This window comes from Mus musculus, chromosome 5 (assembly GCF_000001635.26).
Source record: "Mus musculus strain C57BL/6J chromosome 5, GRCm38.p6 C57BL/6J".
NCBI lineage: Eukaryota > Metazoa > Chordata > Mammalia > Rodentia > Muridae > Mus > Mus musculus.
This window is the reverse complement of record NC_000071.6, coordinates 52,446,690-52,471,911: the sequence shown is the minus strand read 5'-3', so window position 1 is coordinate 52,471,911 and position 25,222 is coordinate 52,446,690. Positions and strand designations below refer to the sequence as shown.

At 46.3% G+C, this 25,222-nt stretch overlaps 1 protein-coding gene across 2 annotated transcripts in view; it reads left to right on the top strand.

Annotated features, from left to right (window-relative positions):
- Positions 1-333: 333 nt before the first annotated feature.
- Positions 334-25,222, top strand: part of Ccdc149 (coiled-coil domain containing 149) — a 96,928-nt gene continuing 72,039 nt past the window's right edge. Inside the window, exon 1 of one of the 2 annotated variants that reach the window (NM_001379231.1) lies at positions 334-561. In NM_001379231.1, the coding sequence (NP_001366160.1) occupies positions 514-561 (48 nt within the window). In that variant the 5' untranslated portion in view covers positions 334-513. The remainder of the gene's footprint in view (positions 562-25,222) is intronic. The other variant, NM_001256059.1, reaches the window with a different exon arrangement.

Here is a 25,222-nt window from a genome sequence, read left to right as displayed (position 1 = left end):
TGCTCCAATGTGTACTCAGGGGAAAGAAGGGCCCTTCCTTGGTGGAGCTTCAGTTTCAATGGTAGAGGCCTGACCTGGCAGGGGATGGCTGGATGGAGGAGTTTGGCTTCTCGACCTGGGGATGACACCCACCTGTTCGCCAGCCTCCCTCCCTCACCACAGGCCTGGGAATGCTGGAGTCTGGGGTTATGTGATGGTTCACATGCAGAGTCCCTTCCTTCCCTAGGAGACACAGCTGGTGGCCTGGGGTCCCCGGGGTGCCGCGGCTGGCACCGGCCCCGAGCCACTGTAGGGCAGTGGTTGGGGCCCGGCTCCTCCTCCCCTTCCTCCGCGGAGGCTGACGTGGAGGCAGCGGCGCGGGCAGCCGCGGGAGGCGGCGGCGCGGAGGCTCGGAGGTTCCTGGCCCTCTCCGGGCTGCGCGGGGCCGGGGTGGCGGCGGCGGCGGCGGCGACAGGAGCAGGAGGAGGAGAAGGGAGGCGGTTGTGCAGCCCGCCCGCGCACGCAGGAGGGGACATGGACGGCGATCGGACCGAGAGCGACTGGCAGGGGCTGGTGAGCGAGGTGAGGCCGGGGCTCCGGATCGGCCTCCTGAGCCGCTGCAGCAGGTCCCCAAGCCCTGTGAGCCCGGGTAGCAGGTGGCCGCGGCAGGACCTGCAGGTGCACGGTCCACCCCTCACGTTCGGGCCTGCGGGGGAGCCGCGGTCGCCCGCACCATCTGGTGCCAGGCTTTGGGGAGGGGCCTTTCGCTCGCCAGCGTTTGGCCTAGGATTGGAGAGACTGAGAAGCCCTGGGATCCGGGAGGGGAAAGAGCCAAGCCCCACCTGCCTGCCTAGTCACCACTGTTATGGAGGCAAGCGATTGGATGATTCCCGATGCTGAAAAGGTGACGCCTGAGGGACCATCCGGGCCCTTGGGTAACAACTGGGCAGGTGCAATGACTTGGAGCAGCGGTTTAAGTGAAAGAGTTTGGCATCCTTGCAATGGTTGGTTCATGCGTTCACTTACTCCACTCTCTGAGCTCCTGTTTCCCGCACCTACTATGTGCTGTGAGGTAGTGAAACCATTCATTTCTCAAAGGAAAATGAGACAGGTACAGAGGTGATGTGACCTGTGGATATAGACAACTCCACGCCCTCCCCTGTGAATGGGCCAGAAGGAAGCTTTCAGACTCTTAGGCTGCCTTCTCTCTGATCCACCCAGTTGGTTGGCTCGGGTCAGGCAGCTAGCTTCTCCAGGTGAGAGGGATCCTGATGTCTTCCTTCCCCTAGCAAGCTACCAATTCACCTCCCTCACCTGTATGGACGGCTCCTCCATTATCTAGCCACTTAACACCCAGTGTGTGTAGAGCAATGAACTCCACCACTTAGAGCCACTTAGTTTAGTTCCTTCAAACATTGGTCTAGCACTGGAAGGGGTTATGTCTCGGCCCACGGCCCAGCTCTATCTTCTCTGTCAGGTTATCTTCTCTATCAGGCTTTGTGTCAAGGAATATATCCACTGGGAATCTCATCTCTGGGCCCATCCAGAATCATCTATAGCAGTAAAAGATGATGAAGGTGGGGGTGGGTTCTCCATGGAAGTCCAGGAGTGGGTGCTGACTTAGAAGGTACGGTATTCTTGTTCAGGTAGATCTGTGTTGAGAATGGTCATTCCAAATCAAGCACACTACCTGGCCATGGGGATGCACGCCTGTGGTCCCAGCTCTTGGTAGAGGTAGAGGCAGGAGGATCAGGAGTCCAACCAAAGCCATCCTCTGCTGCATAGCGGGTTCAAAGCTCTCCCTCCAAACAAATAAACAAATAAACAATAAACAATAAACAAGAAGTTACTTACACTCTTCTGCTCTTAGAATGCAGTGGTCCCCAACTCAGGAGACACTTCAGCACCTCCTGCCTTCAGAAAACACATGATGTTTACTAGTATAGTCTGGGAAGAAAGCCACTCAATAAACAATGAAAAACATCTTGAGAAAGGGACTATAATCAAAGCTAAATTGTACCAGGTGTCCCTTCAGGGTGCCGCCCAGTGCCAGGTGTTTATTTGGACTGACCACGTTGCATGGTAGTGAGATTCTAGCTAGACTGGTTTTTAATTGGCTCTCCAAAGCCTATAATTTGAGCTCCATCTACAGAAGGTAATCGATAAAAGTTGGCTAAGTAAGCCCATGGATCCTGAAATGGGTCTTTTAAAAGTTGTCTCACCCATCCCAAAGTCTTGTTGATGTTATAACATACAAGAACCATGCAATTGTGCTATAAAGATGTATAAAATTTTCATGCCTCAGGTTCATAATTTTGCATACATTCCTAGCTATCATGGGCTACATGCTACAAAATAATGGAATTCGTTGTTTCATAGATGTATATTAAAGAGTGTGAGCATGAGCAGAATTTGCTTTCTGCCTTAGGTACTAATGTCTGTCTCTTGTCTGTGCCCTTCATGTCAGTTTTTGTATGGAAAGCCATATTTTCCTTAGCAGTTGAACCTCATTCAACAACAATTTATATAGGAATCACCTCTCAAACAGGATGGGAATCAGGGCTCAGGCAGGCCAAGGAGCATGCTCTAAGCCTCACTGCTGTTAAGTGGAGGAAACAGGACTTGAACCCTGGTCTGCCTGGTCCTAGGACCTTGCTTGGCAGTATGAGGCAGTGCTTCATATGGCTTGTCAACATCTCTCATCAATTGGTAAGCCTTCCAAGGCAGGGGCCATATTTAATCCATCTTTGGATCTGAAGCAAATGGATCAGCTTCCTCAAAACAAGGCCTGAAGATCGGAGTCATTCTGGATGCTTATGAAAGGGCAGATTTTTGGGTCTTCAATTTATTTATAGTGAATGGAATTTTCCTTACCAAACACCCACAGATATGACTGAGGTTTAGCTCCTAGTAACTATTCCTATGTTTTCTTTGGAAGTGGGGGTCTTTGTTGACATTGTGAAGTTGAGGATCTTGCAATGAGATCATCTTACATTTAGGGCGGGCCCTTAATCTAATGTCTAGAGTCTTTTTTACAGAAAGGAGAGAGAGAGGCTCGAGAAGCCAAAACACGGTGTACTGGCTAGTTTTGTGTCAACTTGACACAGCTGCAGTTATCACAGAGAAAGGAGCTTCAGTTGAGGAAATGCCTCCACAAGATCCAACTGTAAGGCATTTTCTCAACTAGTGATCAAGGGGGGAAGGCCCCTTGTGAGTGGGACCATCTCTGGACTGGTAGTCTTGGTTCTATAAGAGAGCAGGCTGAGAAAACCAGGGAAAGCAAGCCAGTAAAGAACATCCCTCCATGGCCTCTGCATCAGCTCCTGCTTCCTGATCTGCTTGAGTTCCAATCCTGACTTCCTTTGGTGATAAACAAGCAGCATGGAAGTGTAAGCCGAATAAACCCTTTCCTCCCCGACTTGCTTCTTGGTCATGATGCTTGTGCAGGAATAGAAACCCTGACTAAGATACATGGGGAGAAGGCTATAGGAAGACAGACACACAGAGAAAAAGCTTATGAACACTACCAGAGATTAGAGTAGTGCCGCACAGGTCAAGGAGTGCCCACTGGCACACCGACTCTGGGCATCTGCTTTCCCTGACCAGGGGAATACGTTTTTATTCTTTTAAGTCCTACTTGGTGTTCATTTGCCACATCAGCCATGGGGAACAAATCCACCTGCTGTTGGAAAGCGATGAGATGTGTGTGCTGAGAGATTCGGCCCCTAGTCTGCCTTCCTTGAAATTCCAGCTGCCCAGGAAAGTACCTATCCACTTTTCTAGCTGGTGGGGCTCTCTGTGTGTGGACTGGTATCTGTCCAAGTTGAATGCAATGAACCATGGCTGGCAGCATTACCAAGAGATTTGGGCACATAGAGGAAGCAACTTGGACCAGAGCCAAATGAGCTTTGCAAAGGAATACCACCTCTTTCTGCAGAAAGTCTGGATTTCAGTCCCACCTGGGTCTCTACACCATTTCCCTTCCTGCCTGGAGCCCTGGCTGTCTTTCAGTTGGTTTCCTCTACTGGTTCAGACATGGTTTTCGTTTAAAAGAGCCTACAGAGATCAGGCCATTTCTCCATTTTTAGGGTAACCAGTGGTGACAGCCCTGCTGTAAATGCTCTGAGTGTGAAAGAGTCATGCTCAAAGCTGAACATTCAATGCCCGGGGAGGTGCAAATGGCCTCTCGTTGGCACACGTGGTGATCGATCAACCTTAGAGAAACCACAAAAACAGCCACACACATAATCCGTGACTTGTATTAATTACTTTTCTGTCTCTGTGGCCAATTAACTCCACAAAGATAACTTACGGAGGAAGGGTTTATTCTGGTGTATGCATTCAGATGGTTCAGTCCATCAGGTCAGGGAAGATGTGGTGAAACAGAGCAGCAAGTTCAGTTCCCTCGCTGGCTTTCTCCCCTGTTTCCCCGTTCATTAGTCCAGGCCCATGGTATGGCCTGGTTCTGCCCAGATTCAGGGTGGGTCTTTTCCCTTCCATTATTCTTCCTGGAAATGTCCAAACAGATATGCCCATGGCAGTGTCCCCACCAACCTTCTCAGTAATTCTCAATGCAGTCAAGTTGACAGTCATCTCGTAGCCTAATCACTGACTGGAATTTGGTTGGTTCATTTGGGCATGTTGTATACATTGGCTGCAAGGCAGACAAAAGACAGTTAACCCTCTATCCCAGCTCCAAGCCACAGCTCTTTAGTTTTGAAAAACTCAAAGCCAGTGTGGAGTTCATGTGTGGTCAGTTAATCCAGAGACCCAGCTTTTAGTTTTAGTGTTGACTTAGACTCTGAAGACATTGTTGTGTTTTATAAAAAGAAAAGAAGAAGAAGGGTTATATTTGGTGGAGGTGCCATATGATGTGGGGGACAGGGGTGCCTCTGTGGGCTCATGCTGAGGCATCCCTTCCCCACTGAGGTGCCAGCCACACAATGGTATAGTATAGAATAGACTTTATTCATGAGGATGGGAGTTGGCAGAAAGGCAGAGAGAGAGAGGGAGGAAGGGAGAGAGAGAGAGAGAGAGAGAGAGAGAGAGAGAGAGAGAGAGAGAGAGAGAGAGAAGTAGAGGCCAGCCATGAGCACGTAGAGAGAGAAGGGGGGAATGGGGAGAGGGAGGGAAGAGGGCAAGGGAGCAAGAGCAAGAGGGGGGAGGGCAAGCAGCCCCCTTTATCGTGTGCCAGTCACACCTGGCTGTTGCCAGGTAATTGTGGAGGTGGAGCCTAGACGAAATGTGAACAGATATTAAGATGCTTAAGGACAAGCATTGGCTCTACCTGTTGCTTGATGCAAATGATCAAAACCTTGAGCTAAAATGGCTAAAACTCAGAAGTCATTTTATTAACTGATGCTACGAAGTAAATGGTGGCTCAGAGTATATGTCAACTGTGCCCCTCCATACCTATCAGTGTGACTTTATTCTAAAGTAGTGTCTGTGGAAATGTGAGAGAGTCAGGATGTGTTCTTACTGCACGGACTCTTGAAGACAAGGGAGAAACATGGCCAACTCGTGACCTAAGCAGAATTTGGAGTTAGCATCCAGTGAAGGAATACCAAGGCTTGTCAGCTGCCACTGCAAGCTAGGCAAGGCAGCAGTGGAACTTTACTTCAAATGAACACAGATCTGTTGACACTTTGGTTTGGATTTCTATCCTCCAGGACTAGGAGAGAGTTGGTTGCTTTTGGTTTGCCACATTTGGTGTATGGTAGTGTTATGGTAAGTTCTACCTAACAGGTCCAGTGACTCTGTGATTGGGTGTGCTTTTTTTGCATTTCTGGATTTGGCACACAAAGGAATTCTACCCGCCCCCCCCCCCCATATTTGGGTCTGTTTATTTTCTGTATTCTCATCCCCTCAAGTTCAAGTCCAGAGAGAAAGTGAAGTCACCTGTCTAATGTCCCATAAAATCATAGGACACTACAAACACCTTTAATTTCCTCTGTCTGTCTCTGTCTCTGTCTCTGTCTCTGTCCCTCCCTCCCTCCGTCTCCCTCCCTCCCTCCCTCCCTCCCTCCCTCCCTCCCTCCCTCCCTCCCTCCCTTCCTTCCTTCCCCCACCCCCTTCCCAACCTTGAGCTCTTGGTGATCTTCTTCCCTCCCCGAAGCGTTAGAATTATAGACAGGAGCCATTGTGCCTGGCTGCCAAACCCCTTTGGAGGTCACTCTCTTTTCCTATAGGAATTGCTTAGCAATGTGGTGATCTGATGGTTTTAGGCCTGGATTTGTGCACATGGATCTGTTAAGGCTCCATAGACTGAGAACAGGGATAAAAAAAGATCCCCAAATTAAACTGGGAGACTAAGCAAAGCAAAAAAGAGCTGCCATGCAGCTCCTGTGAGCCTCCTTGTTTCTTTCCCTAATCTTTAAGAGGACAGTAAAAATGCTCATCTGTTTTTGGAGTTTATTCTGGAACTCTGTATGTATACCAGGCTGATCTTAAACTCACAGAGATCCACTCTGCTTCCTGAGGGATGGGATTAGAGGTTGCATCACCGTGCTTGGCTACCTTAGGTATTGTGAAGATAAAAACACACTAATGCCTGCTTGTACTGAACCTTGTGTTTGGCAGGTGAATTTACACAAATGAGCATAAGCTATAGGACCCCAGCTTTGATGAAGGTAAAACTTGGGTCTAAGGAACTCCACTTTCTAAGAAAAACAGGTATATCTCTTAAAATCCAAGTTACCCACTCTCTAAATGTACTATTTTAAACAAGATAGACATCCATGTGCCTTTCCTGGTACACTGCTGCAATCCAGGTGGGCCTACACTCTGCTCTGTGGATCATTCAGAACCCAGGCTCCTTCCATATTGTTGCTCTACTATAATTTAGGGCATGGCCATCAGCTGGGTAGTTGAACCCAGATGCTGCTATATATCCTAGCCCATAGGAAGGGTAGGAGGGAGAGGGCAGGGATAGTCCAGAGCAGGGGCTTTTCTTGTCTGAAGGAGGGATGGAGAGCTTTTTGTATCACTTCTGGTCACAAGCCATTGCTTGGAATGCTGTCATATGACCAATATTGACTGAAATGATAGAAAGAAAATATAACCTTTAGCTAGATATACCCAACTTGTATTTTAAGGATCTTACTAAAAGATATATATATATAGAGAGAGTATCTATGAACATGGAAAGAAAAATCATTAAAGAAAGAGGTAGATTAAGTTGAATTTTATAAAGATTAGAAGTTACTTGCCTATGAAAGACTTGCTTGATAAATGCAAAACAAGCCATGGGTTGGGAGATAGTATGAGCAGAATACATATCTCATACCCAGAATATATAAACGATTCTTATAACTAAATAAGAAAATAAGAAATTTAATTTTCCAAATGGGCAAAGTTAAGTAGATGCTGCTCTGAAGAAAAGATAGGGATGGCAAGTAAGCACCTGCACAGCTGTTCGGCATCATCAGTCACTAGGGAAATGGAAATTGGAACCACAGGGAGAGACGACAACACTCCTGTTAGAATAGAAAACAGCAAATAAACTAATAAAGAACTAGCAGGATGTGGAGCCAGCAGAAGTCTCCACTGCTGGAAGGAATAGACCTTGGCAGTCACTTCTGAAAGCAGTGTGTCTGTCTGTCTATGTCAGTGTCTGTGTGTGTGTGTGTGTCTCTCTCTCTATGTCAGTGTCTCTGTGTTAGTGTATATTATGTGTGTGATGTGAGTGTGTGTCTGTCTATGTCACTGTCTCTGTGTTAGTGTATGTGTGTGTGATATGAGTGTGTGTATATCTGTCTATGTCAGTGTCTCTGTGTTAGTGTATGTGTGTGTGAATGTCTGTCTGTCTATGTCATTGTGTGCTAGTGAATGTATGTGGGTGTCTGTGTGTGTGTGTGTGTCTTTGTGTGTGTGCACCTGTGCATGCACAGAGGCCAGTAGAGGATACCCAATGCCTTGCTCTGTCTCTATCTGCCACATTCTTCTAAGACAGGGGCTCTCACTCTTCCTAGAACTAGGCTGGTAGCTAACAAGCCCCAGAGCTCTTCCTGACTTCTCCCCACTTGTGCTGAGATTAGTGCTGGGGTTACAAGCATGTGCCACACCAACAGCTGCTTATTTATGTGGACACTGAGGATTTGAAACCAGGTCATCATGCGTGTGCAGCAAGTGCTCATATCCACTGAGCCATCTCTCTAGCCCTTCATATAGTTTCTAAACACACTTTTTTTAAATTTTTATTTTATTTTTATTAGGTATTTTCCTCGTTTACATTTTCAATGCTATCCCAAAAGTCTGCCATACCCACCCCCCCAATCCACTACCCACCCACTCCCCCGTTTTGGACCTGGGGTTCCCCTGTACTGGGGCATATACAGTTTGCAAGTCCAATGGGCCTCTCTTTGCAGTGATGGCCGACTAGGCCATCTTTTGATACATATGCAGCTAGAGTCAAGAGCTCCGGGGTATTGGTTAATTCATAATGTTGTTCCACCTATAGGGTTGCAGTTCCCTTTAGCTCCTTGAGTAATTTCTCTAGCTCCTCCATTGGGGGCCGTGTGACCCATCCAATAGCTGACTGTGATCATCCACTTCTGTGTTTGCTAGGCCCCGGCATAGTCTCACAAGAGACAGCTATATCTGGGTCCTTTCAGCAAAATCTTGCTAGTGTATGCAATGGTGTCAGCGTTTGGGAGCTGATTATGGGATGGATCCCTGCATATGGCAATCACTAGATGGTCCATCCTTTTGTCACAGCTCCAAATTTTGTCTCTGTAACTCCTTCAATGGGTGTTTTGTTCCCATTTCTAAGAAGGGGCAAAGTGTCCACACTTTGGTCTTCATTCTTCTTGAATTTCATGTGTTTAGCAAATTGTATCTTATATCTTGGGTATCCTAAGTTTCTGGGCTAATATCCACTTATCAGTGAATACATATTGTGCGAGTTCCTTTGTGTTTGGGTTACCTCACTCAGGATGATGCCCTCCAGGTCCATCCATTTGCCTAGGAATTTCATAAATTCATTTTTCTAATAGCTGAGTAGTATTCCATTGTGTAAATGTACCACATTTTCTGTATCCATTCCTCTGTTGAGGGGCATCTGGGTTCTTTCCAGCATCTGGCTAAACACACTTTTATTAAGGTTTCTTTGATATATAAGACCCCACATTTGTTGAGTGTGTGCAGTTGATAGTTGGGGCATGAATATCCACCCAGGGATGGATATTACTGAGACCAAAGAATAAAGAAATCTTTGAATAGCCAAAAGTAAAGAGATAGAAAACCCTTGTGGTTTGCCAGAGCTTTATAATGATGTGAAAGAGGAACTTGGGGGAACTTTCTAGTTTGATGGAAAAATCTTTTATCTCGATTATGGGGGTGGCTATAAGTTTATAGAACTTCAGATTTTAGAAAGGTGGTTTTTACCTATGCAAATTACATGAAAATATGACAGTACATATATTTCTTTTAAAGAGGAGGCAGTGGATATTCAACCACTGCTATTGGCAGCCGTTCTCTATATCTTTGTAGTTCTTCAACTCAACAGGTTTGTATTTGAAGGAGCCATGCATGTTCCCTCCCCATCCCTCACGCTCTCTCTCATCAAGCTCAGCACCCCTTCTAAGAGACCAAGGACCAAGTCCTCCTTTGCAGCCTGATTCTGCCCTACCCTTAACATAGGATATTCTTTCTGATCTCTGGGAGGTCTTGGTAGACGGAGCTACTGGGAAGCCATTTATGCTATGACATCATGAAAGCAAGACATTCAAAATGGAAATGGCTATCCCTGGGTTTCACTGGGCTTCCCTTCTCTGGGACAGAAAGGCAGAATGTTTGGCCTCTTAAAATGAGACAGAAATACGCACGGAGAATCAGGGCAGTGAGTACAGGAAATGGAGGTGACAAGGAAAGACAGCCTATCCTGTTAATCTCTTGACATATTCACTCCCATTAGCTGATATTTTTTGTTTAATAAAAGGACCATGCACAATAATAATCCATAAGCTGGGCAGAGGAGCAGACGTAGAGGAAGTGGAATATGAACTGGGTCCCTTCCCTCTAGCTCAGTGGTTCTCAGTTTTCTGAAGGCTGCAACCCTTTAATACAGTTCCTCATGTTGTGGTGAACTCCCAACCACAAAATTATTTTCGTTGCTACTTCACAACTAATTTTGCTACTGTTGTGAATGTAATATCCATGTTTTCTAATGGTCTTAGGTGACTCCTATGAAAAGGTCATATGACCCCCCAGAGGGATCATGAGCCACTGCTTTTAGTTAAAGAGGGCAAAGACTATGATGAGCAGAGATGGGCCTGAGCTGGTGTTTCCTCTGAGAGGAAGCATTCCAAGAAGGGGCAGGAACTACTTGGTTGGAAGATAGCATGCACTGTAGTGAGATAGACAGGGTAGATCAGTGGTACATCAGGTAGCAACAAATGCTCTGATGTAGCCAGAGCAGAGAGGCACCAAATGCTTGTTCAGCTAGAGTCCAAGCTGGCGAAAAGGGCTTAGGGTAGGTTTGTTTTCACTGAACCCACGTGTCACAGAGCTTCAACAATCTGCAAGGCACAGTGCCAGACAGTGGGAAACAATGTAGTAACTCCTAGGAGTCAGGGAGAGACAGGTGAGGGTGAGCTACCACTGATCTGATCTCGTCTGCCAACAGCACTCTTCTCAGTTGTTTTATGTGGTCTAGAGAAAGAGCTATGATAGCCAGAGAGCTCTGGTTTTGAATGAGTGACTTCATTAAGTATAGAGTAAGTAAACGAACGAATAGCAATTAGCAGCTAGAGAGAAGTTACAGATAGACAGTAAAATATTAAGTCAGGAGTTTACACCATTAGCAGACTCAACTGGAGTCGTACAGCTGAGAGAACAAACACGGGGGACACCATCAAGTCAGGATCTTACGAATATCCAGCAGAAAATAAAACAGGCAAATCTCACTGAGGCACTCAGATGCAGTTCGCCCTCCAGAGTCCCAGGCCAAGCAGTGTCCCATCAGCTAGGCCTCCAAGTGAAAGATCAAATAGAAGCAGATGAAGATGACGACATTAAATAGCTACGAGGGTGGACTGTGGGAGCTGGGGCAGTCGGCTGGAATTCCCAATCAAGAGTCTCAGGTCCTCTTCATCCTCCCCAGAGATGGGCTTTCCACAGCTGAACAGCAGGCTGTTTTATACTATGGGATAGAGACTGGTAACCACACTTGGAGATAGTTTTACTTTCTAGCTGTTCACAAGCACATGATATTTTAGCTTCTTAATGACGTCCTTTTTCTATAGAGATGGGGGCAAGTCTGACCTAGGACAGAGGGTTTCAGAAGACACTTGGTATAAACATGCTTGGGTCTAAAGTGTGTGTGTGTGTCTGTGTACCTTTTTCTAGCCTCAGCTTCTCAGTGAGCTTGAACAGAACACAGCAATTTACCAATATATAATTTGTATATTATAACAGTGAGTCCTAACTATTCTGTATTTCTCTATCTCTCTACTGGACCCCCAAAGCTTTGAATTTCTAGGGAATACGTAACTCAAAGTCTTTAATTTGTAACCTTACACTGTGTACCAGACTTGTCTATTGTGGGGAGGTATAGTCATAAGTATAGACTATATGACCCCGTCAATGGTCAAAGGAAATATAGAATTAGTGGGCATTGAACACAATGGCAATGAGGAACATTCTGTAGGGAGACCCCTGCAGGAGTCACGGCAAGGTGGATGGGGCAGTGGAGTGGAATGATGGCCTTGATAGGTAGCTTGAACTTGGTGGCACTGGGACTGGCAGGAGGTAGGGGCAAAAGAGCTTGGTAAGGAGAGAGCGCGTGTTCTATTTTGAACTCTGCATTGTTCAGCTTGTTGGGAGTGCTTGAACTCTTGTGAGGAGAGCAGAGAGCTCACTGGGAATGCTTCTGATGAGCAGCTATCTTTGTAGTGGCAGGCTAATTTCAGAGTAAGTTTATTAAAATTAGCACGTGGAGGGGGGGATTGAGTGCATCTGCTATTTTTAACTAATAGGATTCATGTTCTCTCCTATGTGGAGAAATTCACATATGTACTTCTAAATTTGACAACTTCTTACTCCTATTATGTTGAGAAATTAACTGAGTTTCACACTAAATAAAATACCCTGGCTGAAGACTGGAAGAGGACTGTGGCTAGCCTCTGAATGAAAATGACCAGAGTAAATGATGTTTCGTACGCACGGCCTCTTTTCCGTCAATCACACCAAACTGGGCCTGTTGAACGACCATGCTCTGGGGAGACTAGAACAATTGTCTGCTCACCTACCTAGGGCACTGTTGATAGACTAGAGAAAAGATTCTACTCTAGCTTGGTGATACAACGGGTATCCTGGGGTTATTTACGGGACTGTGGGTAACTTCAAATCAGCTGTTTTACCCAGCATGATGACAACTGATAAAGCTTCCTACCCACCAAGTTCCCTGTCCGTCTTGCAAGCAGCTCCACTCAAGAGTTTCCTCTTCCCTAGCAACTGCTCAGTGCTTACACAACTGCACACAGGGACCTCTTGAGCTTGGCCATTTTCTGAGATCTTGAGACTTTTGAGGTCTTCTAAACTTTCTGAGGTCCTCCAAGCCGTGTGAATTTTCCTCAGCTTCCTACTTCCCTCTAGGAAGGGATATTTCAATTTGGAAGAAATCACTACACAGTGCCACTCTGGGTGCCTCATGGCCAATGCTTGGCCTAGTAAAGGGTCTGCTCCTATTCTGGGGGGCCTCAGCCGAAATGGCACCACATGTTGGATCTAAATGGTTCCCAGGGAACATAAACTATAATGGTTTGGATAAGAAGTGTCCCTTACCCAAGACTCATGTGTCAAAAGTTTGATTCCCCAGCTGGTGGACTGCATCATAGAGAGGAGGTTGGATCATGAAGGTTCTGACCTAATGAATGAATGAATGCATGCATGGATAGATTTATAACTTGATGTGTTATTGACAAATGATGAAAACTAAGAAGAGGGGCTCACTTAGAGAAAGTCGACAGCTTGAGGGATGTACTGGAAGGCAGTGCCTGGCCCCAGAATTTTCCTCTTTCTCCTCTGCTTCCTCGCTGCTATGAGGTGAGCCACATGATGCTTCTGCCTGGACACAGGCCTGAAAGTAATGGGCCCAGTCAACCTTACATTGAAACCAAAAACTTTTCTTCCTTTTAAGTTGTTTATGTCAGGCATTTTGTCATGGTAATGAATGGCCGATCAACACATGTTTGGTTGATTTTTCCTATTTCATGTCACCTCATTTAATCTACTATTTGTTATCTATTTTATTGCAATAAACACCCTAATTTTGCTTGGATATCAGATCTTCTTCAATCCAGTCTATATTCTATACAAATCACCAGCTAACTTCCTTTAAAAACAAAATGAGAAGCAGGTTTTATTAATCTTATACTTGGAAACCTTCAGTGGTCTCCCATTTTCTGATACTTGCTTTCATAAATTGGCTGGTGCAGCCAAATAGATTCTGCATACATCCCGGCTCCCTCCTCCTTACAGACTGACCTCACAGGGGTAAGGCTCTTGTGTTCTCCCTGGTCAGAGCCCTTCTTGGTTCTTCACATTAGGCTGAAAAGATCATCCCGCCTATGGTGGTTTGAATAAGAATCGCTCCTATGGGTTCATTTATTTGAATGCCTCTGCCAGGGGTTGGCACTATTTGCAAAGGATTAAGAGGTGTGGCCTTGTTGGAGGAAGTGTGTTACTTACTAGGAGTGGGCTTTGAAGTTTCAAAAGCTCATGCCAAACTCAGTCTCTGTGTGTGTGTGTGTGTGTGTCTGTGGATCAGGATATAGTGCTCAGCTACTGCTCCAGCACCTACCTGCATGCTACCATACCACCTGCCATGATGATAATGGACTAACCCTGTGAACCTGTAAGCAAGCAGAAGAAGGCTTTGTTGGTGAGATCTCAGTTCATCTGGCTTTAGGTGGGGACACTCAGACTTCAAGTGCCCTGGTGGCTGGTGGTGGTAGAGAAGGTACCAGGATGGTGAGTGTAGCCTTCACTCTGGAAGTGAATGATGGAGTGATCTGTCAACTGAGCAGAAGAAACTGCCTTGGAGATGATTTGTCTGCCAGGCATGGCTGAAGGAGACAAAGGCTGACAGGGACAAGGGCTAGACAGACACAGGAGCCAATCTGTTCCTGTGTCTGAGCCTTGCTTACATGGACTTTCAGTCCATCTGAGTCTGCCTTCCATCCGTTCTCTGTCCAAATGGCCCTAGTGCATACCCACCATCCTGGCCAGTTTCCTATTTCAGACTGTTACACCCACCTAAGTACTCAAGGTCTGCTGCTTGGTTGCTCCCTGGACTTGGGTAAATCTCCTCATGTCTTGGACAAATTCTTTTCTCTGGACTTTTATAAAGGAAGAATGTACCTGCCTGGTACCTCTCAGAAAAGAAAACTCAGTGAAAGGGTGTGTAAAAATGTGTTTTCAAGCCCCCACTCCCTTCGAGAGCGCTTACTGTTGTCAGGTTGTAGGAAAACTCTTCCCCAGGGCATCAGGGATGCCTCTGCAAACGGAGGTGATGTGTCAGCTGCAGCTGTCAACACGATGCCATTGAAAATGCATGCTGACAGGGCACAGATTGACGTGCCTGCTTGCTCTGCCATCTGTAAATTCACGAGGAAGGCAATATTGGAGGTGGTTGGGTAGGGTGGGGTGCTCCCCTTTTTTAGCCAGCTTCAATTTGCTTTCTAATTGGCTCCAGCCTGATATGCATGCTGGGGTCAGCCTGTAACCTTTTCTTTCTTCCTTTACAGCTCTTCTAGATGTTGCAGTGTGCTTGCTGTGTGCTGTCTATTCCAGGCAACTTTTAGTCTGGATCTCTTCTAAGAGCCTCTTAACCTCCAGCCTCACGCCCCCTTCATTGTCCCCAAGCATGATCTCATCACAGGCCCACCCTCTTCTGCCCCACTCCACTCTAACCCCCTTCTGGTCTTGAGTACATCTGCTAACCACTCTGGCTTCCTGCACTGCTGAGTGAAGTCAAGTTTAGTGCTTAGGAAAAAGCATGGTGCTTGTTCACAGAGAAGTAGCAGTGACCTCCTTCCAGGACTGTTTTAGACACGTCGTCAGCCTTCCTGTATCCAAGTCCCTTCCACCTTTTCTATTTCAGCCATGACTGCCAGCTCAAGTACTAATAAGAATTCTGACCATAACTTTCCCTTGCTCAGAGAGCCTCCACAACTCCTTATTGGCTCTCACTTTGGCCCAAACTCTGCTACCATTTAACACAGTTTTTACTTTTATCTAAAACCAAAATGGACCAAGTCTATAGTGTGTTTCTCTTTTCACAAGTCCAGCACTTCCACAGGCCAAGAACTCTCGTACACTGCTTTTCCATTATTTGCATTTCAAGGTTCAGCCGTCAGTGCCCTGTGCCACTGCTAAAGGTATCTTCCTGCCTGCTATCCCAAAGTATCTATTTAGGCAAACTTGCTCTTGGCCAACTGCCCCTGGGCAGTTTTCCCCTCTCCCCACAGAGGCTTAAGTCGGGATTCTTAAGTTTCCTTCAGCCTGGAGTTTTTCAGGTGAGGACAAGGCTGATTCATTGCTCATTCTCCACTGGGCCCCTCTCAGTGTCTGGTCCACAATGAACAAATTTAGATGAGATGACAATCTGAATGGTTTGTCGTTAACACTCGAATTGAAAAACCGCTGAATCAAAATAAGGACATCATATTTTTTATAAGGACAACATGATGGTCTGGTATTTTTTTTTCCTCCAAGTCTTCTTCTATCCATTTTTATCCCACAGAGCTTCTGACTTTCAAACTATAATTTGTGATCTCTCAGAGGCAGTAAGTAAAATCACCTTTTAGTAAGCTCTCGGATGTATGAGGCTACTATACCTCACTTCCCTCCTCCCCGTTTCTTCCCTTTCATTCTTTCCAAGCTGGAATTTTACTGTATAGAGATATTGCTAGAAAAGGCAGGCGGAGGTTGTGGGTGGGAAATCATTTGGTTATAAAGAGCAGGTTTTATGATGGGATCTGACCTGCTCCTGACTGGTCATCAGGCTCTTCTTCTTCTTCTGCTCTTGACTAGAATTCGCTTGCCCCAAAGATCATTTGCCACCTAGACCTGACTCATCTGTGATGAAGTTCCATAATTTCTTTTTTTTTTTTTGAAAAATATTCATTTTATTTTCTTTTTCATTTGTGGGTAGGGGGGTGAGGAGGGTTGGGGACACGCGCGTGGAGGCTCGATGAGGGTTTCAGATCCCCTGGAGCTGGAGTTACAGATGCTTATGGGGCACCTTCTATGAGTACGGGAGGTTGAACTTGGGTCCTCTAGAAAAGTACCAAGTGCTCCTAACTGCTGAGATGTCTCTTTAGTGTCCATGGTCATCATGTCATCCTGCAAAGTATTAACAAGATCATTCCTTACATCTATGTTTCTTCAACTGTTATTTAAAGATATTGACTATATTCTACGTACTTCCCCAAAAGTCAGGATGCAAAGTCCCAAAGGGCGTTCTTCCCATAGCCACCTTGATGGATAGACTGAGCACGCATCACTTTACAGAGTCACCTTGATGGATAGACTGAGCACACATCACTTTACAGAGCCACCTTGATGGATAGACTGAGCACGCATCACTTTACAGAGCCACCTTGATGGATAGACTGAGCACACATCACTTTACAGAGCCACCTTGATGGATAGACTGAGCACGCATCACTTTACAGAGAAAGATATGGGAATTCGGAGTGTTTATTCAGTACCTGTTTTGTGGTTACTCAGCAAGAACTGGGAGCAGAGATGTCAACTTCAAACCACATGGTTTCCCATGAAACCAGAGGCTTGTGCTAGAAGCCTTAGGTTCAAGGCCCTCTATCCTCACTTTCAGACCTCTGAAAAATATCATTCCTCATATTCGCTTCCATTTCACTTAGGCCTAACCCCCAAAACCGGAGCTAAAAAAGCAAGACTTTGGCTTTTGGCTCAAGATTCCTGCCTCAACTCCACATAGGCTAGAAATAGCAGCAATCGGGTCAGAAGCCCTGTAGTTGTGACTATATCCTAAAGGTGGCATCAAAACGCCTTCTCTACTGGTATGGGCTGGAGACAGGTATACCAGTTGACCCAATGATACTTAGGGTTTATGTCCCCACCTTGGGCTTGCCTCTTCTTCCTGGTCAGGCAGAGTGTCCCCAGGCAATAGGGAAGGCTTGGCATGATGGCCTAGATTTTTGAATGAGGAAGAAACTGAAAAGAAAAGTGAGCAGCTAAAGCTATTATATAGGCATACTAAATAGTATAGGTAATAATGGGTTTTAACTTTAATATTGAGTAATTTAAATTTTCTGTACATTTCAGATTTAGCAAATATGGATATGTTTAAGAAGTGGGGAACAAAAATCTTTAATTTACCTAGACTTGACTGGTGTTAATATATGTGTGACCTTTCATTTCTTCTGTTGTCATTTCTACAAAATGAGTCAGTAGTGTATGCCATCTTATTTTTGTATCTACGTGAAGCCTAACCTGCAGGCAGTGAAAGCACACATTTTAGGTGGCCAGATGAATGCAGTTTTACATGTGCATGCGTCCATGTGTTAACCACTCTGTTTGGCAGCATGAACCTAGGAGAGAGAGGCCTAAAGAAGTGAGGCAGACTAAAGTCTCATGCAATATGCAAATTTATTCAGACCATCAGTTAGTTTATATGCCAAGGGTTATTTAGAGTCACCTGAGTAAAGTGTGCAGTCACAAGAATAAGCCGGGTTTGGCAAACACGTTTTTCCACAGAGCAACCCCACTGATATTCTAGCACAATAACCACATGATGGTGTTTATAGGGCAGCGAGTTCCAGGATACTTGCGCTTCCCGATTCTTTACTTTTTCTTAGAAAATTCTAGAAGAGGGGGTTAGAATGATGGCTCAGAGGTTAAGGGTGCCTGCTGCTCTTCCAGAGGATCTGGGGTCAGTTTCCAGTACACATATGGTGGCTCACAACAACCTATAACTCCAGTTCTAAGGGATTCAATGCCCTCTTCTAGCCCCCATGAGCACCAGGCACCCAAGCGGTACACAGACATACAAGGAAGCTAACCACTCTTACATATAGAATAAGTGTACAAAACCAAACAAACAAGAATGCCCTTTAAAACATAAAAGAGAAATCTCTGAGAGAGAAGAGGCATCCATGGTGATCCATGCCCCGCCCATGTGCTGTCACTCACGCAGTCCTGAGCGAAAGCTGAAGATGCTGTCAGCCTGTGACTTATCCACCGCTGTCAATCACTGAGGGCCGAGACGGGAATGTGTGTGTAATGCAGGAGCCGGGATTTGAACCTCAGGCTTTTCCAACTCTGTCTAGCCTCAGGGAATGTGTGAATAAATACACCAATGAAAATGAGATGTCCTGGTCCCCACACTGGGCCTCAGTGGGAGAGGATGTGCCTAGTCCTGCAGTGACTTGATGTAACAGGGTGGGGTGATACTCCTGGGGGCGGGGGAGAGGGACTCCCCCTTCTCAGAGGAGAAGGGGATGAACGAGGGGCTGTGCAGGGGGAGGGGACCAGGAGGAAGGGGGGCTGTGATCAGGGTGTAAACTGAATACATAAATTAATTAATGAAAAGTAAAAAAAAAAAAAAAAGTGAGGGAGTGAGCCAGGTAGTCTACTATATTGAGTCCTTAAGTTTAGAAAATATACTTTTACTTTATTTCATTTTTATTTATGTGTATGCTTGGATAGCTGCCTCTATCTATGCCTCTTGTGTTTGCAGAAATGCCAGAAATAGAATGTCAGAGCCCCTGGAGTCGGAGTTGCAGATGGTTTGGAGTTGCCCAGTGTGGTACTGGGAACTAAACATGGCTCTTCTGGAAGAGCTGCAAGCACTTGGAACTGCTGAGCCATCTCATCACCTTTTACCTTATGGTACCAGAAGGGAAGTGATCTTGCATTTAAACTCTGTTAATAACTCACTAGAATACTCACATACTTTGGTGTCATGGACAGCCAATGTCAGCTGTCAGCGGTGACATAGAGTTTTAGGGGGAATTCAATTCCTCACTTGACACTCCCACCCAGGCCAATGTCAGTCACCTGTGCACACTGCTGCACTGCATAAGTCAGGAAGGCATTGCCGCCTTCCTCCCTCAAGTGCAATCCACACTGGTGTGGTGGCTTGCAGGCTGTCTATTCGGTGGACCAACGTGCGGCAGGAAGGAGGAGTTACATGAAGAGAAAAGTGTCACCTCCTTTAACATGTTGCCTCAGAAATTCCAGAGAACAATTCTGCTTCTATTGTGTTGTCTGCTACATTGTACACTTATGGGCCAATCACAATAGCTAGTTCATAGGTCCTCACGTGAGTGTCTAGGAGTACAGCACCTAGAACCCTGTCTGTCATGGCTGTAATAGTTGTAGGTCAAGCACTCATTTAAAACAGTCTTTGTACCTTGCCACAGTCAACCGGTTCTGATGGTTAGTCACTGGTCCTGAGGAGAGGGGCTGCAGTACTGGCTCAGCTGTTAAGAGAACTTACTGCTCTTCCGGAGGACCGCACCCACACTGGTGGCTTACAGCAGTCTGTAACTCCAGCTCCTGAGGACCCATCCTCTTCTGGCCTCTGAGGGCACTTGCACACACACACACGTAGAAACACACAGACACTTACACATAAACACAAGTTAAAGTAAAACACATCTCTTGAAAGAGGAGGAGGGGGAGGAGGAAGGAAAAAGAGGACCACCTCTTAGTAAATGGTCAGATGTCCGATACCAGGCTAAGCAACAGTTTTCATAATCTCATTTAATCTCTCACAGTCCTATGCACTCATGGTCTCCATTTTATAGATGGAAGACCTTAGGATCAGCAAGAGATGCATTTCCTTGCTGAGATCATTTGGCTAAGGTTGAAGGGTTGGGATTAGTATCCAGGGGCATATGACTCTCAGGTCTAGGGCCTTACTTGCTATTATTTACCACTGCTGTGTCCGTTGAGGTCTTTCCACCTGTGCATTTCATTTCCTTTAGATATGGTCAGTCTGGTCACCTTATCAGCAGTCTATTTGCTATCCTGATGATGTTGAATCTCTTTACTAATAGAGAAATGTGTCAATCTTGATGTGACCTGCCTCAATGACATCCCAACGCTGCGTCAGGAATGCTTTCGGCAAGTGTCAGGTCTTCAGACTATACGTGCAGCATTGTCATCTAAATGCTATTTTGGTTAATGGCAGTGACCGAGGTGGTGATGGTGGGGGATAAACAGACTGTGGTGGAAACAAAATTGTGCCTAGTATTGGTTTGACTTCCACTGGTGATTTGTTGCCAGTGAGCATTTTCCATCTTCCTGAAAAGCCATAGTCTCGGGCCGCCCACGGGAACCCTTTGTTAACATAAGGAATCCGTGTGCATGGTAGGCAGCCACAGAAATAGATGGACTCCCCTGTAACAGGTCTTTATACTTCAGCTTGTCCTCCGAAAACTCCCGTGGTTTGAATCCCCACCCCGAGTCCCAGAATGAGTCTCCACCTGAATTTTTGCTGTTGGCTGGTTCTGAACTGACAGCTCTTGTTGAGGAAAATTTCTCCCTAATCAGTCATGCCTGGAGATAGTGGAAAGAAAATAAGCACTGTGAAGATGAGGGGCGAGAGCAAATTAGCAATGCTCTGGAAGAGCTGAGTGGAGCGCAGAGCGAGGGAGCAAACAGCTCCCCGCCTCGGGCTGCGTCGGCTGGGGACACCTTCATCCTGCAGGCGGAAATTCAGGGCCCAAGTGGCCCTTTAGGGATGTCTATGAGGTTCTCATCCAGAGAAAACGACTGTAATGATCACGATTGGTTGGAATCCTGGCAGATGGTGGCAAGAGCTCTACTTACTTGGGTAATTAAAGCGGTAAGGATTTGCATGGTTGATTTGAAGGATCTCGAGGCTGCGGGTGCCCGCATGTAGGGCAGACAGCGATGGAGCACCTCCTTGCTTTAAAGGATATGCACCTGGCACCAGTATGGGCGGATGAGAGCCGGGGGTGGGGGTGGGGCTTCCACACAGGGTCTGTCTCCAGTGCTCTGGTCCACTCATGGGACTGTTCAGCCCAGCAGGAGATACAGAAAGGTGGAGTTTGCTGTCAAACCTAAGGAGGGAGACTGTTTCTTTCTTTTGGTGGTTCGGATGCAATTCTCTTGATTACTGTAATGACAGAATGTGTACTGTTGGGAGTCGCGGTTGCGACTCAGGTGCCAACGCGCCCTTTGCCTGTTTAGCACGTGGAAATCGGCAGCTGGATCCCCAGTACTATCAAAGGAAGATGGCTGGTGGCGTTAGAGTTTCAATGCTTTATTTTAGGGGATCTGTTTTGTGGTTGGGACCATCCTGTGAGTGAGATGGGATGGTGTAGCCCAAGAGCCAGGGCCAAGCCTGCATTCAAATCTTACTTTGGCTCCGAAAAAGTGTAATGTTTTGCTGGTGTTCTGGCTTCCTAAAAACAAAAACAAAAACAAATAAAAAACACCAACCCTTTGTGCCCCATCCCCTTTCTTTTGTAGAGGGGATGGATGTTGATCAATGATGGATGCATGTTATTTGTGAGTACCAGCCTCCAGAATGATAAAGACCATATGCATTATGTACAGGAGGGAAAAACTCAAGCACTGTGTTTGGAGAGTAGCTGTGTGTGTGTGTGTGTGTGTGTGTGTGTGTTGATAGCCATGAAACCCACATGGTTTTCCCCAAACCCCAGAATACAACTTGGCAACAAAAATGATGCCTTCATGGTGGTTCATCCTGGGTTCCTTTTTGTCAACAGCTGCCTAGGAGGCAGAAGGAGTCCTGAAGGGACTGTAGCTCAGCTCTCTCAGGAAGCAGAGACTTCTTTTATGAAGTAGAAAACATAACCCTAGGTCCCCTCTGGCTTGTCCTGTTGGGAGCATGTCTGAGAAGTTAGGAGGTGTTAGAGTTTTCAAAGGGGCATTTTAGCCCTGCCAGCAGAAGTGTTAAGGCCTTTTATCTCTCTCTCTCTCTCTCTCTCTCTCTCTCTCTCTCTCTCTCTCTCTCTGTCTCTCTCTCTCTCTCTCTGTCTCCATTTATTTATTTGCTAGGCATATACTTTACCACTGAGCTACACTCTAGCTCTCCAACGCTGTGTCTGGATCTAGTCCTTCTCTATGGCCCAAGCTCTTACTTAGAAGCTGTCTTATTCGGCTTCCCAAGTGCTGGCATTACAGGCACGCACTACCACCAGTGGCCCGGGGTCGTTTTTATGATCTCTTTCTCATTCCAGGGGAAGCCAAGCCACTGTAGTTCACCAGCTTTTGAAGTCAGTTTGACTAACACATGTCACATATTCTGCTGCCTTTTTGATGCTGCTTAGCCCTGAAGAGCAGAATTGAATGTCTTTCCTAGGTGGAGATAGCCAGAACATACCGTCTTCCAATCTCTGTGTGACTGATGTATAATATAGTATGTAAAGAGATACGTGAGCACAGGCTGCCCTTAAATCCAGAGTGCTCTAGATCCCCACTCAGCAACCTGCATGTGGATGGGAGAGCCTCTGCTGGCTGCCTGAGTGATCGCAGTGCTGTCTCCTGAGCATTTGATCTCTGTAATAAACTGGAGCTGTACACCCCACTGGCAGGCGACATCTTGGCCTCAGGCAAGGTCGGATTATCCTTACACTGGTGACAGCAGCATTAGTCTAGGGAAGCGGTGAGTTTGACAAAAATGTGCTATATTCAGCAAAGGAAGAGGGATGCCCTGGCGCACTGTGGCCAGCAGCAGAAGAGAGCAGCCTTCCTCCCTGGCGTCCCTACTCAGCTTTTCCAGGCCCAAAGGAAGCAGGGAGTGGGGGAGCGTGAGTGGAGGTGTGGTGCCTTAGATGGTGGGAGTGAAGAGAATCAGCAAGAGAAGGGTTGGAACAGATAGGCAGGCACATCTCGTTATTCACCACTCCAGTTAAGCAAGACTGTCGGCGAATTTTACATACCCCCCAGCTACTGCGGTTCACGTTATAAACTCTTCCAATTACCTGAAATCTCACTTAACTTAAATTCCAGCACATCCCCTGCGGGATTCAAATAATCAAAGTTTGCCTGTCGAAAGTAATCCCAAGGAGGGGGAAACGGGATGGGGAGCCTGAAGAAGACAGATCATAAAAAAAGTCATCTTCCAGGACGCCATTAGAATCATTAAGCCACCGATGTAGGAATGCTGGATCATTGTTAGCTAAAAGTTACAGAGGAGAACACCATCATAGTAGAGGGTCCATGCTCTGAGAGGTACACCCATGGAGAATGGGCACAGTGGGAAGGAAAAGCTTGCACATACGGTTTGAGGCAGGAACATGGGAGGCTGGGATTCTGCAGGGAGAGAGGAGAGATTTGAGCTAAGTGCTGGACACTGAGGCTGCCCAACAAGGCGTTTTACACTAGATATCCAATCATATCTTTAAGAAGTTAAGGACACATTTGTGTCTCTTAAGGGAGGGTCATGTGTGCCCATGTGGCAAATCTGCAGGATTAGAATGGGGAAGGGACAGTATGCCCCAAATAAACAGAAGCACTTGTGTTACATGCTCAAAGTTCAGAGCACCAATCCCATTTTGATGACTGTAGGAATGGATCCTCCCACACTCTCTCCACACATACACTCTTGCTTGTAGAACTGTACATTTCCCCCTGGAACATAAAAAAAAAATCTTCATGAGTGAGTGACCTTTTGACCTTGCAATAAATATGATGTTGTCATCTACAAAGTTCACCTTTCAGAACCGAACAATTGTGTTACAAGCAAAAAATAAAATAAAAATCACAAAACATTCCCATAAAATTATAAGTTTATGATTTTGCACTGGGCAACATTCATAGTCACGTTTGGCTGCATGTGGCCTGTGAGTCGTGGGTTGGACATGCCTGGTAGAGACTTAGGCAGAATATCAAATTGATGGCTGTATTACAAAAATATGTAAACTAACACTAAATGCATAGATCTATATATCAATGTGTGTGTGTGCATTGAGTTACTGGGGACCAGAGTTACATCTCTGTAAGTTATATCTCATTTAATATGTTCTGAGCTAGAGGCTGTGCTTGCCTTCCGGGATGCAGTATTGTATGTGGAAGGCCTGGTTGAACTGCAGTAGCTGGGGGTGAGGCGGTATGTAAAATTCCCTGACAGTTTTGCTTAACTGGAGTGGTGAATAACGAGATGTACCTGCATATCAGTTTCAAGGACATAGAGTAGGGAAATGGGCAGGCATTGTGTCACAGGATGCATATGTGTGGCATACACATACATGCATGTGCACACCCGCACGCACACACGCATATAGGCACGTGTGCACACACACTTTTCTCTCTTATTGAGGTGCATTCAGAATGCTGTATAGACAACCAGGAGCCACTCTTCCTCTACTTGGGGCTTAAGAGGCTTTCAGGTCAGGATGCCTTCCCCAGCACTGGCTAAACTTAGAAAAGTGTGTGTGTGTGTGTGTGTGTGTGTGTGTGTGTGTGTGTGTTGGGTGGGGGTGGGTAATAGCAGGAGGCTTGAATGGGAACAAGGAAGGCAGTTGAAAGAGCAGCTGCAATCAAGTCAGAAGCAGACTATGGCCAAATACTGAGGGGCTGTGGTTTGACAGTCGCTTAAGCGTTTAGAAGGGCTTTGGGGAATGGTAGGAGAGCCATCAAGATGCTCTGTGGGTAAAGATGCCATGAAGCCTGAGGATCTGATGTAGATTCCTGGGTCCCACGGTTGGGAGGAGAAGGATCTAGAATTGAACTAGGCAGGTCGGGAATGCAGAAGAGGCTATGGTACGAGTCTGCCCAGACAGCATAGGGCAGAGGCAAGCAGCAGTTTCAGAACAGAGAGGTGCTTAATTGGAGTTGAAGAAGGTGTGTTGATTATTGAGTGCTGTGTCCTCGGTGCTTCTAGTTGGGTAGGAAGGAGGGGTTACCGAAGGGGTTGGGGGCAGGGGAGAAAGAGGGCACTAACAACAGAATGGAAGGTAGAGGGTAGCCGAGTGTTGTCAGCTTTCCATCGCTGTCGTAAATACCTGAGAGAATTATGAAGAGAGGGTTTTCTTGGCATTTTGAAGACTTACATCTGTGGGCAGTTGGCCCCATCGCTTTTGAGCTTTAGGATGAGGTGGTCCATGATGGTAAGGAGTGTGTGTTGGAACGGAGCTATGCACCTCATGGCCAGGACTCAAAAGAGAGAGGACAGAGTCTTGTCCCCTACTATCCCCCTTCAAACAGCATGCTCCCATGACCCAAGACCTCTCTTAAAGAGGCCCTGCCTCTTAAAGGA